The sequence below is a fragment of the Macaca fascicularis genome, chromosome 1 (genome assembly GCF_037993035.2).
Source record: "Macaca fascicularis isolate 582-1 chromosome 1, T2T-MFA8v1.1".
Lineage (NCBI taxonomy): Eukaryota > Metazoa > Chordata > Mammalia > Primates > Cercopithecidae > Macaca > Macaca fascicularis.
In genome coordinates this window covers 162,881,496-162,901,381 of record NC_088375.1, presented here as the reverse complement: position 1 = coordinate 162,901,381, position 19,886 = coordinate 162,881,496, and the positions used below count along the sequence as shown (strand labels likewise).

At 35.6% G+C, this 19,886-nt stretch overlaps 1 protein-coding gene across 2 annotated transcripts in view; it reads right to left on the bottom strand.

Moving 5' to 3' along the window:
* The window catches only part of NEGR1 (neuronal growth regulator 1), an 892,406-nt gene that overhangs the window by 374,418 nt on the left and 498,102 nt on the right, over nt 1-19,886 (bottom strand). For both annotated transcript variants that reach the window (XM_005543025.5, XM_045385974.3), the window contains exon 3: nt 18,241-18,366. In XM_005543025.5, the coding sequence (XP_005543082.1) occupies nt 18,241-18,366 (126 nt within the window). The remainder of the gene's footprint in view (nt 1-18,240; nt 18,367-19,886) is intronic.

The following is a 19,886-nucleotide window of genomic DNA, read 5'->3' as shown; positions in this document are numbered from 1 at the left end:
CAGATAAAAACACTCTTAAAAAATGTAACCCTTCTCTAATATATTGTGTTTCTTGTCCTCCCCTGTCATTACCCAGAGTTTATGAAATCTGAATAAGTAAAAATTTTGTTTCTAGAATCATTCTGGTGATTGCCCAGTAAACATTCTCCTCTCTACTTTTTATATAGCAAAAACAAAACACAAAACAAAATTTCACCAGTTTAGAAGGGCAATCATTACCTTGAATTTACCTGATTTTATCACATAAGAACACAGTATTCATCACTATCTTTTATTATCTGTCCTCAAACAACTTCTATGCAAAAAAAATGAAGTATAAGACAAATTTTAATAATAATAGCTAAAACGTTAAAGCTCTTAATTTTGGATGAGTTTTTTATTTTTAACTCTTTTCCTGTAATATCTCTTTTGTGTAACAACCCTGTTACGTTGCTGCTATTATTATCATCTTCATTTTGCAAATGAAGAAACTGAAGCATAGGGAGCTTAAGAAATATATTCAGGCTAACACATGCAATGAATGGCAAAGGAGGAATCTGAAACCAGGTAACCCAAGTACTAACCATAGTCCTTTTAAGCACTATGTAATGTTGCCTTTTCAATAGGAGTTTAATAATTATAAAAATGATATTTATTTATTCTGTAACTTCTTTAGTAAATGATCTAGTCATGTAGGTTATGAGTATAAATAATTATTACTTATTAATGTTTAAAAGATTAATCAGATATGTTTATGAATCACATTAAGATTTTACAATATTCTAAAATATCTTTTCTTGTAACAAATATTTATTAAATGCCTACAGTGTAACTGTAATTGCTTAAAACATGTAGTTTCACTTGCCCGAATCTTAATGATTTAGCATACTAAAAGTGAGAATGATTATAATTAAAAATTTAACATAATTTTATTGATATATAGTCCAAGATTATTGTAATCATTATAATTTTCTACTAGTGATGATTATTCCTAATTATGGTCAAGTTAACCAAGAAAAACATAATTTTAAAATGAGCTGTTGCACAATTAATATTCCATAGCAAAATACTCATTTTGAGTGAAGAAAAAATTGATATAGTGCTCTATTACACCAGAGGTCAAAACTGTTTTAATAATAATTTACTGCAAGCCGACCATGTGCTCTTTTCTATAATTGTCAAGGACACATTGGGTCTTGATTTTTAAAAAATCATTATTAAGCTATTTTCTCTTTCTTACTCATATATATTTCAATAAGGATCCAAGTACAGTGCAAAATTCCAGTAGGTTTTATTTGTGTATAAAATTAGCCTTGATGAATACAACTTTACATTTATGGGTGAAAGCAATCAAATTATACCTTCATTGGCTATGGGGTTCAAATGATCAGTACAACTTGCATTCAAATTAACATCATGCTGTTTTTCTCCTGAATGTATTGCACAGTTATAATATTTCACAATAATATTAGTTAATATGTGTTAACCTATGTTAGAGCAGTGCCTGGGCTATACTAAGTGCTGAACAAATAATACTTAATATAAATATTAGATGGGCTCATTGTATACACTGGTAGTACCTAATGTTCCTTCCGAATACTTATAGTACCCATCTAATATTATGAATGGAATCTCCATCTGTAGAGTCCCACCTCAGCATGAATTAGCATGAAATTTATAACCAAAGTAAAGGTTGCATTTTCCAAGATAATAGCTTTTTTTTTTTTTTTTTTTTTTTTTTTTTGAGATGGAGTCTCACTCTGTCACCTAGGCTGGAGTGCAGTGGCCCGATCTGGGCTCACTGCAACCTCCTCCTCCCGGGTTCAAGCGATTCTCCTGGCTCAGCCTCCCAAGTAGCTGGGATTACAGGCACGTGCCACCACGCCTGGCTAATTTTTTGTATTTTTAGTAGAGATGGGGTTTCACTCTGTTAGTCAGGATGGTCTTGATCTCCTGACCTCGTGATCTACCCGCCTCAGCCTCCCACAGTGTTGAGATTACAGGTGTGAGCCCCTTTGCCTGGGCTTTTTTTTTTTTTTTTTTTTTTTTTTTTTGATGGAGTCTCACTCTGTCACCCAGGCCTGAGTGCATTGGGATGATCTCAGCTCATTGCAACCTCCTCCTTCTGGGTTCATGTGATCCTCCTGCCTCGGCCTCCCAAGTAACTGGGATTACAAGCATGTGCCACCATGCCCGGCTACTTTTTGTATTTTTAGTAGAGACGGGGTTTTGGCATGTTGCCCTGGCTGGTCTTGAACTCCTGGCCTCAAGTGATCTGCCCACCTCGGCCTCCCAAAGTGCTGGGATTACAGGCGTGAACCACCGTGCCTGGCCCAAGATAATAACTTCTAAACATGCTCCTAACTTGTTTAGATATAACCACTTATGTACTACTTTCCCTATGCATGTAACATGATATGAAAATCACTAAGGGACTCTTGAAAAAATCAAATTCACAAAATGCAGACAGTCTAATGTTAAGCATTATCTGCTCCCCAGATTCAGTCCACCAAGGGGAAACATAACGTGGCATGTCATTTTTTAAATGCCCCTGCTCTCTCAGAAAATAAAATTCCATAAGAAAAAGAAAGATCTTTTATGAAATGTTTGGTGGGTTCCTGCTTTTTGTTTTTTTATGGGTAAGCACCTTCCTCGAAGTATTGTGGATTTTTTTTTTTTTTTAAATAATGATTCATCATATTATGAGGTCCATTGTTTGGCATTATATGTGTCTTAAAATACTAGAAATTTTCTTTCTTTATTCAAATCACAGGTATTAACAGCTCTGAATTTAAAAATTAACATAGCTCACCCCTTACTGGTTAGAAGTAGAGGGGACTTTGGAAACAGACAAATAAAAGTTAGATTTATAAGGAACACTCTCAGAAAAAAGAGACAATTTTAACTGCGTATATAAATTATTGGTGTGTAATCTTATAATGAAAGTTTAACTTGCCATCATTATGTAGATTCATTCATTATATAATTATCCATTATGTAAGGTCATTATGGAAATTCACAAAAGCTCCACATGGAATGCAACTCTGCAATGGAACTAGAACCATAGTTTATAATCTGAAGATCTGGTATTGTTGAAATGTCATCAGCATAAATTGCTGGTTTTACTGAATTTTTTTTTCTACTAACATCAAAGAGCAGAGTGTAGTGTCAGGATTGCAAACCTGAAGCAAGGTTCGTAAAGAATTACAGTGTTTGTGTGACAGGCTGCCAGCATGGAAGAAGTACATGTACACAGTCTCTTCATAACACACTTGGTGTTGGTCCAGCTCTCAGTATTTCTAAGAAGACTTCCTTCGAATAAAGAGGAAAGGCAATAGAACTGAGAGCACTAATAAGAAATAACGCTTTCTGGTATATAACTGCAATGACTTAAACTATTTTCATAATTAATTTAAACAATAGATCCCAGCAGTGTTCATAGATTTTAGCCCATAATTTTCATGTTTTACTATCTCCTAGTTTTTCAGATAATTAGGAATTAACATTTGCTGTCTTAAGGCTGTATTTAAGATAGCTACAGAAGTTTTAATATGCTAAATCTATATATCTCAGCTGGGAAACAAAACTTAAGACCTAAACGTCTTTTAAAATATCTGATGCAGGAGTCAGCAAATATTTTTTAAAGTACCTGATAGTAAGTAACTTAGGCTTTGCTGTCCATATAGTCTCTGTTGCAAGTATTCACTTCTACTGCTGTAGAGTTAAAGCAGTCATAGACAATATATAAAGGAATGAGCATAGTGATTTTCCAAAAAAATCTTTACTTACAAAAAAGACAGCAGGATACTTTGGCCCAAAGGCTTTAAGTTGCTGATCCATAGTCTACAGACTATTTTATTTTGTTTACTCTGTTTATCCTGAAGTAAATCTCATTGAACAGTTTCAACATCTTTAAAATCTCCTACTTCAGAAACTATTTTGTATTCTTGATTGACAGTTTACAATATTAAACTTATAGCTGAGGTATATCCATGGCAATACTTGTGAAAAACATAGAAAATACTGCTTCTTTATCTTTCTAAGTTTCTATACTTTAACCCACATGATTTCCAAATATTGCCATGTGGCCCTTTTAAGGCTCCCTCAATGTTAAATAATGACTGACATCTTTTATTAAACTCGGTATTCTAACTTAACCAAAATATCCTTCAGAAATAAAGAAAAAAATCAAAACATTCTATGATGATGAAGACTAAGAGAATCAGTCTTCAGTTGAACTGCCATAAAAGAATGGCTATAAAAATTTTTCTAAATAGAATAAAACAATAAAAGAAGGAAACTTAGGGCATCAGGTCGGAGTGAGAAAAATGGTAAAAACAAAAAAGATAGGTAAATACAAAATACTTTCCTTCTCTTGAGTTTTCCAAATTTGCTTGACAGTTAAAAACTATAGTACATTATCATCATAAAAATACTTTATCATGTATGCAGAGAAAATATTTAAGATGCATATATTTTACATGGGGTAAAGGAATGTAAAAGGCACTAAGTTTTCTATACTTTGCTGGAACTAGTAAAGGTGGACATCCTTAGACTACGGTAAGTAATGTGTTTGTAAGGCAACGCATAGAGCAATTACCAAAAAAGCTGTACAGAGATATATTCAAAAACTCTAGCGATAAGATAGAGTTCTAAAAACTGCTCAGGTAACCCACAGGAATGCAAGAAAAAGAAAATAGAGAAAGAAAAATGAGAGGCAACAAAAAGAAAAAAAAAAAGAAAAAAATCAGACTTAAGTCCTAATGAATCAATAATTAAATTACATGTAAATGGTTTAAATACATCAATCAAAATAGGTTGGCAAAGCAGATTAAGGAATGTATATGTTGTATCAACTATAGGCTGTCTTCAAGAGACTCACTTAAAATATGACAATATCTTTAGGCTGAAAAATAAGAAGATAGAAAAGAAACATGTTTGTTCATAGCAGCTTTATTTGTTATAAACAAAAACTGAAAGCAATCAAAATATTCTATAATATTTGAATGGGTAGAAAATTGTGATGCACACATATCATGAGATACTATTCTGCAATAAAAAAGAATAAACTTGATATACACTATAACTGGGAAGGATCTCAAGGACATTATGCTGAATATAAAAAGCTAATTTCATAGATTATGTACTGTATGGCAGTACATAACCTTTGTACACTTACATGTAAGTGTACACTTACATGGCATTCTATAAATGACAAAATTACAGAATTATAAAATAGAATGTTAAATAATGAGTGACATCTTTGATTGAAGTCAGTATTCTATCCTAAGCCAAAACATCATTTGGCGATAAAGGAGAAGTCAAAACATTCTTGAATGAAGAAAACCAAGTTTGTCTTCAGTTGACCTGCCATAAAAGAATTGCCAAAAAAAGTTCTGTACATAGAAATAAATCAATAAAAGAACGAACCTTAGAACACCAGGAAGGAAAAAAGAAAAATGGTAAAAATAAAGAGGGGATTAGACATGGTGCATGGGGGAGGGATGCATGCAACTATAAAGAGAGAACACAAGAAAGATTTTTGTGCTGACAGGATAGCCCTGTATCTAGATTTTGGTTCTGGCTACATGAATTAACTCGTGATAAAATGGTATAGAACTATACACAAACATTGCACTAATGACCATTTCCTAGTTTGATGTCACACACGTTATACAAAAATTGGGGGGTCCTCCTTCCACAGTTACATAGTACTTTATGCCACAACTTGTGTGGAGTTAACCCCCTGAATAGTAGTAACTGGCTTTATTTGTCTTTGGTCTCAAGGGACAGGGGACTCCTTGTGCTAGAGATGATCTGTTCATCTTCATGCCCTATTGGGAAAAACTGGGTGAAGGGTACATGGAAACTCTTTGTACTAATTTTGGAACTTCCTGTGAGTCTGTAATTATTTCAAAGTAGAAGGTAAAACATAATTTATATTTATTTGGGTTAATTTATGTAAACACTCCGCATATCATGTTCATCTGTACAATGAGTTTGGTTTTGAGGGTTAAATGAGATAAGTACATGAAAATACCTCCCTCATTGCATATGGTATGGAAGGTAATGAAAAAGTTAGTTGAACCATATTGGCTAAAATTGATTGGTGTGAGCTTTATGTTAATGGGGGTGTAGCCATATTAAAGCTATGGAAGTGAGAAAACATCAGGAAAAAAAAAATACTTGCTTGTGTGAATACCTCATTATCTCCATCCCAATTTTAATCTGTAGTTCCTAGAAGCCATGTAGGAATCAAAGACAAAGACAATGAATTGCATTCATTGGTTCAGCAATGTTTACAGAGTCCCTATTTTGTGCCAAGCCTTGAGCTAAGCCATGTAGTATAAAGAACAGATTATTTCTGAACAAAAGGAGTCCCCTGGCCCATGAGACCAAAGACAAATAATTATTACAATTCAGAAAGTTAATTCCACACAAGTGGTGACATGAAGTACTATATAACTATGGAAGAAGTAACACACAATTTTTTCCTGGAATGTTTAGGAATGATGTTTTGAAAAACTGAAGAATAAATAGCAATTTGTCAGTTGAATAAAAGGACAAAGATACTCTTAGTAGAAGAAACAACATATGTAAAGGTAGAAAAATCAAATTTCTACCTTGACTAGTAGGATGCATAGTTATTTTAGGTGAGCGCAAAAGTAATTGTGGTTTTTGCATTGTTGGAAGTTGCTGTTTGATATTGGAATACATGCTTAAATAAATGTGGTTATGTTATAAATCATTTTAATAAAAATTCTGTCTTTTTTTTTTTTGCTAATGACTTATTACTTGCAGTTTATTTTAGACCATGGAAATGATGTTAGACAAAAAGCAAATCCAAGCGATTTTCTTATTCGAGTTCAAAATGGGTCATAAAGCAGCAGAGACAACTCGCAACATCAACAAGGCATTTGGCCCAGGAACTGCTAACGAATGTACAGTGCAGTGGTGGTTCAAGAAGTTTTGCAAAGGAGATGAGAGCCTTGAAGATGAGGAGTGTAGTGGCCGGCCATTGGAAGTTGACAAGGACCAAATGAGAGCAATCATAAAAGCTGATCCTCTTACAACCACATGAGAAGTTGCCAAATAATTCCACATTGACTATTCTATGGTCATTTTGCATTCGAAGCAAATTGGAAAGGTAAAAAAGCATGATAATGGGTGCCTCATGAGCTGACCAAAAATCAGAAATAGTTGTTTTGAAGTGTCATCTTCTCTTATTCTATGCAACAACAACAAACCATTTCTCAATTGGATTGTGATGTGTGATGGAAAGTGGATTGCATACAAAAACCGGTGATGACAAGCTCAGTGGTTGGACCAAGAAGAAGCTCCAAAGCACTTTCCAAAGCCAAACCTGCACCAAAAAAAGGGCATGATCACTGGTGGTTGGCTGCCGGCCTGATTCACTACAGTTTTCTGAATCCCAGCGAAACCATTACAACTGAGAACTATGCTCAGCAAATCAGTGAGATGCACTAAAAACTGCGACACCTGGAGACAGCATTGGTCAACAGAATGGGCCCAATCCTCTGGACAACGCCTGACTGCACATTGCCCAACCAATGCTTCAAAACTTGAATGAATCGGGCTACACAATTTTGCCTCATTTGCCATATTTACCTGACCTCTTGCCAACTGACTACCACTACTTCAAACATCTCAACAACTTTTTGCAGGGAAAACACTTCCACAACAAGCAGGATGCAGAAAATGCTTTCCAATAATTTGTTGACTCCCAAAGCAAGGATTTTTTTTTTTTTTTTAATGCTGCAGAATAAACAAGCTTATTTTTAATTGGCAAAAATGTGTTGATTTTAGTGGTTCAAATTTTGATTAATAAAAGTGTGTTTGAGCCTAGTTATAATGATTTAAAATTCATGATCTAAAACTACAATTACTTTTGCACCAATCTAATATGCCTCCACATCTAAGTTCTTCATTTACTCCAATCTTCCATATTCTGTTTCTCTCCCATTATGACACTGAATTGCCTCATTGACCATGAAAATATTTACCCCAGAGGTATCTATATTGTTTGTATCTTATTTGACCTGATTGACATTATTCACTACTCACTATTCCTAAAAAGGTTTTCATCTTTTGGGTCCTTAAAATCATGGCATTCTGATTCTGTCCCTATGCCTTAGTCACTAGTTTGAATTCTCCTTTATAAGTGATCAATGACTGTTTATTAAACAAAAGTGAGCAGTGTCGAGTGATTTATTTAAGAAATAAGAGACCTGAGTCTTTCTAAATGTGAGCAGGATAGGGTCAGTAGAAAGGAAAAAGTTAAAAACATAAGAAAGAGAGAATATTTAATAAAATAAGGACCTGCCAAATAGGAAGAAAAGGAATCTCAAACATGGCAGGAGAAAAAGAACATAAATTGAGCGTTCTTTATCTTGAGTTAGGCAATAGCCTTAATGCCTATGATAGTGTAGTAATGCCTTATTAAAACATTAAGTATATGGAAATTAGACAAAAAAGAGTTTGAGACATATAGTCTAGTGTTGTGCTTGCTCACATGTTTAGCTTCAGAGCCAGTAACACCTTTGTCAATTAATAAAAGCCACAAGGCTAAAGGATGAACATGTCTGGATATTCCAGGTACCAAAGAATAGAAATAAATGAACTTGGAAATAGACATCAAAATAAGTAGCCACAAATAAGTGAATATTTTTAAATGGCTTTCAATATGCTTCTAGATATTTTATCTCCTTGATATGGTTTTGATCTGCATCTCCACCCAATCTCATGTGGAATTATAATCCTCAATGTTGGAGGTGGACCTAGTCGGAGGTAACCGGATCATGGGGGGAGTTTTTCATAAACAACTTAGCACCATCCCTTTAGTGCTGTTCTCATGACAGAGTTCTCATGACATCTTGTTGTTTAAAAGAGTGGAGAACCTCCCCCTTCTTTCTCTTGCTCTTGCTTTGTCCTTGTAACATGTGCAGGCCTTCCCTTTGCCTTCTGTCATGACTGTAAGTTTCCTAAGGCCTCTCCAGAAGCAGAAATTGCTATGCTTACTGTATAGCCTACAGAATAAGGAGCCAACTAAACTTCTTTCTTTATAAATTATGCAGTCTTGGGTATTTCCTTATAGCAGTGCAAGAATGGACTAACATAGAAAATTGGTACTGAGGAGGAGGGCATTGCTATAATGATACCTGAAAATGTAGAATTGACTTTGGAACTGGGTAATGGGAAGAGGTTGGAAGAGTTTGGAGGGCTCAAAAGAAGACAGGAAGATGAGGGAAAATTTGGAACTTCATAGAGACTTGTTGAATGGTTTTGCTGATAGTGCTCTGGACAATGAAATCCAGGCTGATGGGGTCTCATCTAGAAATGAGGAACATATTGAGAACTGGGGTAAAGGTCACTTTTGCTACACTTTAGCAAAGAGCCAGGCTCTAGGAATCTGTGGAACTTTTAACTTGAAAATGATGATTTAGGGTATTTGGCAAAAGAAAGTTTACAGTAGCCAAGTGTTCAAGAAGGAGCCTGGCTGCTTCTAACAATATATGCTCCTATGTGTGGGCAAAAAAAATGACCTGAAACTGGAACTTTTACATTTTAAACGGAAGCAGAGCATAAAAGTTTGGAAAATTTTCAGCTTGGCTATGTGGTAAAAACCTAAAGCCCATTTCAGAGGAGCAATTCAAGATGGCTGCAGAAATTTGCATAATTAAAAAGAAGGCAAAGGTTGATAGAAAAATGAGGAAAAGACCTCAAAGGCATTTCAGAGAAGTTCATGACAGCCCCTCCCATCACAGACCTGGAGGCCTACCAAGGAAGAATGGTTTTGTGGGCCACCAGGGCCCAGCTGCCTTACACAGTCTCAGGACGTAGCTCCCAGCATCCCAGACACTCCAGCTCCAGACATGGCTCAAAGGGGCCCATATAAAGCTCAGGCCACTGCTTCAGAGGCTGCAAGCCATAACCCTTAGCAGCTGTGATGTGGTGTTAAGCCTGTGGGTACACAGAGTACAAGAGTTGAGGCTTGGAAGTCTCTGCTTAGATTTCAAAAGATGAATGGAAAAGCCTGGATATCCAGGCATCTAGGCAGAAGCCCACTACAGGGGTGGAACCTTCATGAATAACTCTATTGGGGCAGTATGGAGGGCAAATGTGGGGTCAGAGCCGCCACACAGAGTCCCCACTGGGGCATTACCTAGTGGAGTTGTGAGAAGAGGGCCCCAGAATGGTAGATCCACCGACAGGTTGTACCTTACACCTGGAAAAGCAGCAAGCACTCAATATTAGCCCATGAGAGCAGCCATGAGGACTGACCCCTACAAAGCCATAGGGGCAGAGCTGCCCAAGGTCTTGGGAACTCAGCCCTTGCATCAGTGTGCCCTGACTGTGAGACATAGAGTCAAAGGAGATTATTTTGAAGTTCTAAGGTTTAATGACTGCAGTGCTGGGTTTCAGAAATGCATGGGGCCTGTATCCTCCTTTTTTTTTTTTTTTTTTTTTGGCTGATTTCTCCCTTTTGGAATGGGAGTATTTGCCCAATGCCTATACTCCATTGTATCTTGGAAGTAACTAACTTCTTTTTGATTTTACAAGTGCATAGGCAGAAGGGACTTGCCTTGTCTTAGATGAAATTTTGAACTTTGGACTTTTAAGTTAATGATGCAATAAGGTTAAGACTCTGGGGGACTGTTGAGAAGATATTATTGCATTTTAAAAAGTGAGTAGGACATGAGATTTTAGGAGGTGTCAGTGTAGGAATGATATGGTTTGGACCTGTGTCTTTGCTCAAGTCTCATGTGAATTGTAATCCCTAATGTTGGAGGTGGAGCCTAGTGGGAACTGATAGGATCAAGTGGGTGATTTTTCATAAATAGTTTAGCACTATTGCCCTAGTCCTGCTCTCATGATAGAATTCTCAGGAGATCTGCTTGTTTAAAAGAGTGTAGAACCTCCCCTGACCCCCTTTCTCCTGCTCCAGCATTGTAAGACATGCCTGCTTCCCCTTCACTTTCCACAATGACTATTAGTTTCCGGAGGCCTCCCCAGAAGCAGAAGCTGTTATGCCTCCTGTACAGCTTACAGAACTGTGATTAACATTTTTAACAATATAACTTTTTTTTTTTTCCACAAATTACCCAGTCTCTGGTATTTTACAGCAATGGGAGAATGGACTAATACACACATCTATAATTTAAATTTTTTCCCTTTAATTTTTTTATTTTTTCTTACTGTTTTTAGGCTTATTAATACAATACTATGTAATACAATTTTAATTTTTTCTTTATTTTTCAAATCTGAAGCCTCATGTATACTTTTCAATATTCTCCAGAAGTTTACAGTGATTTTTACCTTCATGGTAGCTTCATTTGTGAGCAGCTTTGTGAATTACATTTTCAAGAGTCATAAAGAGGCCTCTTAATTTCAGGAACAGAGTTACAAATTCTATCTGGTTGATATGATTTGGCTGTGTCCTCGCCCAAATCTCATCACAAACTGTAGTTCCCAGAATCCCCATGTGTTGTAGGAAAGGACCTGGTGGGAGGTAATTGAATGGTGAGGGTGGTTACCTCCATGATGCACTCATGATAGTGAGTGAGTTGTCAAGAAATCTGATGGTTTTACTAGGGAGTTTCCCCCCATTTTGCTTGGCACTTCTCTTTGATGCCACCATGTGAAGGACAGTTTTGCTTCCCCTTCCACCATGATTGTAAATTTCCTGAGGCCTCCCCAGTCCTGTGGAACCATGAGTCAATTAAACCTCTTTCCTTAAGAAATTACCCAGTCTTGGGTATGGCTTTTTTAGCAGCATGAGAATAAACTAATTCACTGGTCAAAAATTTAAACACATTTCAAAAGTATGTTAACAGCTAAGAATATGAAATGTTTGTAAGTCATAAACTCTGTCCAATGTTGCATACTATTCCATTTATTGTTCATATAACAATTCTGTGAATTGGGTACAATTGTTATTGCCATTTTGTATTTGAAGTCTAAGGAAGTTAACATTTTTTTCTAAGATGTTACTTTTGGTAAGAGGAAGATCTGGATCTCAAACTCAACTGAAATCAAAATGCATTATCTTAATCACTGGGCCCTACTGGCACCATCTCATAAGTAAATTCCTGGTAGAAATGAAATCATACACCTCATACTAGGAATTTTGAGAAAACCTTGAAATTTTTGAAACAGATAAAGAACCAGTCATAGATGAGCAGAAGCAGTAGGATCACATGTAAAGATCTATGAGCCTACTTGTATCTCTAGTCATAGGACAACTACCCTCCTATATTTTCCTTGAGATAAATATTTTTCTTATTAGTTCTAGCACTCTTTGTGTACACACAGATTACAAGCTCTGTGCCAGGCTTCCTGTTAGATAAAGCCAAACAAAATATCTTTTCTATCCCTCACCCTGAAGTTATTTAAGGTCTTATTGTGGTTTAGCACAGTATCATAGGATGTAGCCTAGACTTCTGAGTCTTTGATAATTTTACTATAAAGTAGTTAAGTAAAGTTACATTTTTAAAGCAAAAAATAATAATTCTAACTCCAAGTGTATGGTATAAAATCAATTAAACTTAAATGAAATGGTTGATTCCAGAAGTAAGGCAGAAAAGATAAGCCTATTGTATTTTCTTATGCCAGAAAGCATAGAAGTAAAGAAAATGATGGATTAATGTCATAAGGACACAGGAGACAGATTTAGTGTGACTTCTACTGGTCAAACTAGGGACAATTTGACCAACAAAAACATTAAAGATTTTCAAAAATGCAAATCAAAATCACAATGAGATACCATCTCATGCCAGTTAGAATGGCAATCATTAAAAAGTCAGGAAATAACAGATGCTGGAGAGGATGTGGAGAAATAGGAACACTTTTACACTGTTGGTGAGACTGTAAATTAGTTCAACCATTGTGGAAGACAGTGTGGCAATTCCTCAAGGATCTAGAACCAGAAATACCATTTGACCCAGCAATCCCATTACTGGACATACACCCAAAGGATTATAATTCATTCTACTATAAAGACACATGCACACGTATGTTTATTGTGGCACTATTCACAATAGCAAAGACTTGAAATCAACCCACATTTCCATCAGTGATAGACTGGATAAAGAAAATGTGGCACATATACACCACGGAATACTATGAAGCCATAAAAAAGATGAATTCATGTCCTTTGCAGGGACATAGATGAAGCTGGAAACCATCATTCTCAGCAAACTAACACAAGAACAGAAAATCAAACACTGCATGTTCTCACTCATAATTGGGAGTTGAACAATGAGAACACATGGACACAGGGAGGGGAACATCACACACTGGAGCCTGTCAGGGGCCTGGGGACTAGGGGAGGGATAGCATTAGGGGAAATACGGGTTGATGAGTGCAGCAAACCACCATGGCGTGTATATACCTATGTAACAAAATTGCACATTCTGCACATGTACCCCAGAACTTAAAGTATAATAAAACAAAAATGGGAGGCCAAGGTGGGTGGATCACCTGAGGTCAGGAGATGGAGACCAGCCTGGCCAACAGGGAGAAACCCTCTCTCTACTAAAAGTACAAAATTAGCCAGGCATGGTGGCACATGCCTGTAATCCCAGCTACCTGGGAGGTTGAGGCAGGAGAATCATTTGAACCTGGGAGACGGAGGTTGTGGTGAGCCAAGATTGCGCCATTGCACTCCAGCCTGAGTGGCAAAAGTGAGACTTCATCTCAAAAAAAATAAAAAATAAAAAATAAATAAATAAATAAATAGATAGATAGATAAATAAATTGTGAATCCACAAGTTCATGCCATAAAAGTAAATAAACAAATAATAAATAGGAGAAAGGGGAATTCTACAGTAGAATGTCAAGTGCTAACTAGTAGAAGCAGAAGGACTGCCGCATCTAGAAAAAATCATCAGTTTGATCATCAGAGTGAAGGCTGAGTGCAAAAGAATCATCAACAATGTCAAATCTAAGGGCAGAGTTGACATAGAGCAGATATTTGGATGTCACGGTCTTAAAATCTCTCCCAGACTGTTTATTGGTAGCATAGGGAAGAGAAAGGAATAAACTATATGGTGTGGAAAGCAGACAACACACTGATTAATTGAAATTAACATCACAAATGAGGGACACATGAATTTTATGTGACTCTGGATCTGATTCCCTGAGAAGGATACAACTTCACTTACTTCTGTATGGACATAACTAGAAATCTCATGAGAAAATATGAGACAACTCACAAAAGAGAAATATTCTATTTAAAAAGGGGTCAATGTGGTGAAACCCCATCTCCACTCAGAATACAAAAATTAGCTGGGCATGGTGGCGTACGCTTGCAATCCCAGCTAGTTGGGAGACTGAGGCAGGAGTATCACTTAAACCCAGGAGATGGGGGCCGCAAGGAGCCAAGATGACACCACTGCACTCCAGCCTGGGCGACAGAGTGAGACTTCATCTCCAAAAAACAAGGAAGGGTGGGGAGTATATACATTGCTGAAAAAAAAAAAAAGGTCAATGTTCAGTAATGACAAAGACTGAAAAATTAAATTAGAGGAGCCTAAACTGATATGTCAACTACCTGTAATACAGAGTTCTGGGTTGGATTCTGTACTAGATAAAAAAGTATTCTATAAAAAAGACTATTGCATCAGTTGACCAAATTGGAATATGGATGATTGATTGAATAAAAGTATGATACCAATGTTAAATTTACTGAAATTAAAAATTACTGTGGCTATGTAAAGAAAATGTCTGTTCTTCAGAAATGAACGCTGAAATATCTAGAGATAAAAAAAAAAAATCTAGAGATAAGAAAGGCCAAGATGTATGCAACTTGCTTTCAACTGATTCAGTGAAATATATACATGTATATACTTAGTCTAGCCACAGAGAAAGTGATGAAGCAAATTGACAAAATCCCGATGAATCTAACTGGGCAAAGGATACAGAATATTCTCTGTTTGATTTCTGTAACCTTTTAAAATATAAATTTGAATTTAATTCTCAAATATAGAATAGAAAAAAGACATAATCATTGATAAGGTGAACTGTAAGGAAGCTCACATATCCAGAAACATCTCAGGAAAGGTGTTTTTTTTTTTTTTTTTTGGTGAAAGTATAGTTGAGTTGCAAGAGTTAAAAAGTAGAATGACAACTCTAGCTGGCTCCAGTGATGTTTATGATGTGGTTGAACACACAGCCTCATTTTTCTGTAAATTGGGGTGAAGCTCTATGGAGCTATCATCCTGTGACCAACCATTTATTACTGATTTTTAAAACTGGAATTGACCATGAGTGAGTCAGCAAGAATTAGAATAGGCATTGGTAAAAACCCTAAATCAATCAGACACATACAAAAACTAGTCATTACTTCTCATATTGACATGAGGCATATCTATATGTTTTCATTTATTTATTTTTATATCTGCTTTTAACACTAAACATGTTCACATGTTAACTGCTGTTTTGGGACACATTTTCTTTCATGATACAGCAAAAGAAGAGCTGAGAACATGCAAAATATTAATGTTTCTTATGCAAAATACAAAGAGAACAATGAAGTTCATAATTTTGAATTTTGCTTTTAAATATAAATTAATAAGTTAGAAAAGCTAATAGAATCATCGGACATGTTCCTTAAAGCAGGAACTCCAGTGTCATGGGTTGTTTTCTTTTTCCTTTAGGTGCTGTGCATTTGAAGGTAGATCATTAATAAATTATAATTTGAAATGATTTTAAGTGTTTATAAAAATATCTTCCAAGTCTAGTTATTCATTGGATAATCGTTAATATTTATGCTATTTTTACTCATTTGCTCAGTATGGCCGGATCAGAAAAACAAATCTATGCACAGTTTAACTTATAAACCTAATCTGTCTTCTTTCAGTTTCATGATGTTATCCATTATCATTATTCTAATAACTTCACTAACCAACATTCCTATTTAATTAAACTAAAATGTATCCAACCACTTTATAAAAGAAGAATGTGCATAATAACAATCACTGCAAAGCAGGACAGTTAAATCCATAATATTAATCTTAAATTATATGAAGATAGAGATTATGTGTTTCCCTCTTACAAAAATTATATTACCATATCAGATTTAAACTCCTGGAAAGATGATTAAGAATCAGCTTTACATTTACATATTAAGTTTTACTTTTTAAAACACATTTATGCCTATTGTATTTTTTGAGTCTCACAATAGTCGAGGATTATTTTCATGCAATTTTTGAAAGTAAGAAACTAGCTGGTGGTAACCACAGCTAAGAGATGTGCACAAGGATTGGCAGATTTGATGAATAAGGAACTTGTCTTAAGAACACATGTATATAACTCCTTGTTCTGAATTTGATGCACTTATACCCCATGGAGAGCCCTGCCATGAATTTAGCACTCACATATCAGTTTCAAGATTTTTTAGCGGTTCTAGAGAGTTAAGTGTTGGCAGTCAAGAGCGCACTCATACTTCAGATATATTGTAGGGGATATAATGCATATTGTATAAACATATATTGCAGATATATTGATTTTTTTCTCACATAATACCAATACTAAGCATGTGGTGTGGGTAAGATTCATTAGACACACTGCATAAATGAGTAAACTGAAAATCGCTTAAGGGTAAGTAATATTAAAGAAAACATTAGCAGATAAATTACATGTTTCAATTGTGCTCGTTCTACACCTATATAAAATATGCCTTTCTGATTTCATTAAAAGCAGCTTCATTGCACCAGCCTTGCTCAAGCTATTTTCACAAAAAAAATATGAAACTAATAAAATCTAATTTCATTCATCTGAAATGAGGTGGGGTCCTATTTGTTAAAAGTATCACGCTGTCTTCCAGGTGCACCCAAAGCTATGTAGTTCAAAGTTAAATTTCACACAACTTGATAATTCTGTTAGCATTGTGACTTTGAAAACAGACCTGTTTTGATGATGACTCTGATCGACTTCCTAAAATTGACTTATAATCTCTGTGGGAGGATGTGCACTATAGCAGAAGTACTGGAAACCTATAAACATGTTATATATTTCATTTCAATTGGCTATGCGGTTCTCCACAAGCTACATAAACTCTTGGATTTTTAGATCCCTCATCACTAAAATTTAATTCTAACTCCAAAATCTTTGATTGTAAGCTGCAGTTTGAAATCAGACCCAGCAAACTTATAATTTGATTAACTTTATTCTCCCCTAATTACTTTAGCAGTTCATGCTGACCTATCAACATGTGAATGCTGATCGAATAAATCCCTTACACATTTAAATGATGACATTTCTCTTGTGATATTTCCATTTGATCCTTTTGTCTATTGATTGGTGATTATCCAGCATACGAAAGTGAAAATAACCTTGACTAAGAATCAAGAGACATAGGTTCTATTCTGGACTCTGACTGAAAAGTATCATTTAGCTTTGTTGTTGCTATTGGTTTTTGTTTTTTTGTTTTTGAGACAGGGTCTTGCTCTGTGCCCAGGCTGGAGTGCAGTGGTGCGATCTCGGCTCACTACAACCTCCTTCTCCTAGGTTCAAATGATTCTCCTGCCTCAGCCTCCTGAGTAGTTGGGATTACAGGCGTGCACCACCACACACGGCTAATTTTTGTATTTTTAGTGGAGACGGGGTTTCGCCACGTTGGCCAGGCAGGTCTTGAGCTCCTGACCTCAGATAAGCTGCCCGCCTCGGCCTCCTAAAGTGCTGGGATTACAGGAGTGAGCCACTGTGCCCAGCCCATTTAACTTTTATGAACTGCAGTGCCTTTAGGTATGAAGAGTAAGTATAAAAATACGCATTTTGGCCAGGTGCAGTGGCTCATGCCTGTAATCCCAGCACTCTGGGAGGCCAAGTTGGGCAGATCACTTGAGGCCAAGATTTCGAGACCAACCTGGCCAACATGGTAAACCTCATCTATACTAAAAATACAAAAAAAAAAAAAAAAAAAAAAAAAGTAGCCAGATGTGGTGGTGCAATCCTATAATCCCAGCTACTTAGGAGGCTGAGGCAGGAGAATTGCTTGAACCTGGGAGGCGGAGGTTGCAGTGAGAATGGATTGTGCCACTGAGCTGCAGCCTGGGTGACAGAGTAAGACTCTGTCTCATAAATAAATAAATAAATAAATAAATAAATAAATAAATAAATGTATTCTCCCTACCACAAGAATAAAATACAAAAAATTAAATTGACTGTTAAGTTCTGAACAAGTGAGGTTACAGGAGAAAAATGAACAACCCAAACACCACCGATGCATTCCTACTTTACCTGATGGGGAGATGTGTCGCCAAGAAATGGAAGGCTCTGGTTTCCCAGTGGCCAAACAAGTAAGAGTGACGTTGGTTCCTTCATTGATGGTCATATCACTTGAGATGTCATATATCTTAGGAGGAACTGAAATGACAAAATATGCAGTGGTTAGAAAAAAATATATAACATTTTGTTGAAGTACGTATGATTAATTCCATAACATCATGCAAGAAAGGTATGACGGTGAAATGTATTTATGGCCTATGGTCCTCAGCTGAAAGATGGATTCTCTAGAACCTCAAGACTTTCTAGGTGTTTTTTGTTTACTTTTTTTTTTTCTCTAACTTTTTAGAAGTTAAATACCTCAGGATAAATGGAATGGTTAATAACAAAAATGTTTAAACATTGATTAAATTAAATATGTATTATGAGTAATTTGTATTAAATAAACTAGAATATAACCAATCTATTTTATCCATGGATCCTCACTGTATGATGTTTTCCTTGTTGAAATGGTTAAATAAGAGTAAATATAGAAGAAACTTGAAATAGCAGAACGGTTATTCCTACATACTGATTTAAAAGCTGGGTGAGTTAGGACATGTACATGATTGGGAGGTAAGATTTCATGGTCACAAAGGTATTTTTGGGTTTAATTTTCTATCTGTCAGGCAGTAGAAAGTAGACTTGCTCAAAATTTGTGTTCTAAGGAACACAAATTCTAAGGACTGTGAAAGGGAGATACAATAAAGATTTCTTATCAGTAATGACTGGCAAATACTGATTGAAACAGATCACTTCAGGACTTCTCATCCTTTCTTATGCCCCTTTGCACTGTAAATCCATGAGTCAAGGGGGAAATATTATATTGCATTTTCTCTGATGTATTAGACTATACAAGTTTTTATCCCAGAATTTAATCACATAATACATTTGGGAAAAGTTGGAGAGAAAAGTCTCTAAACTAACTTCTAGGATTAAATTTCTATATTCTCTGAGAAATCAGATGTCTCATTGAATCCTCAAACAGCATGGGTATAAATCTCTATTGGCTAACTGCATTACTTAGAGTAAGTTATTTAATTTATCTTAGCCTCAGTGTCTTTATCTGAGAGCTGGAGACAATAATAGTACACGTCCTATCCGGCTGCTATGGAGACTAAGTAAGTCAATACATGTTAAAGGACTTAGAAAAGTGCCTGACTTTAGTGTTAGTTATTATTATTAGATGCCATTAAACACACATGTGGTGTTTGAATTTCATTTTAGTAGTGCTCTTTTCCTATGCCTTAAAATTGTTCTCAGAAATTCTTCACTTTTGTAGTATGTATTAGTGACCTACACCATAAATAAGTTTGGGTTACTTTATACAATTTATACTATGTGACTATTCCAGCTCAAATATAAATAAATGGCAATTACACACCTTGGTAATCATTAGTAAAATAAGATTTTTACTGAAATCTTTTAAATTTTTCCCTTCTTTGGTTTCTTTATGCAAGAGATACGTTTTCATAGTTACTTTTAAAGCTAGTAACTAAAATCTATTGTGACGATACATTAAATTACCCATACTTTGAATTTTTTTGACTCTTTATGGAACCAAAACTCAGCCACAAGAAAATCAAGGATGATATAATTACAAATATTAAGTATTTGATTAT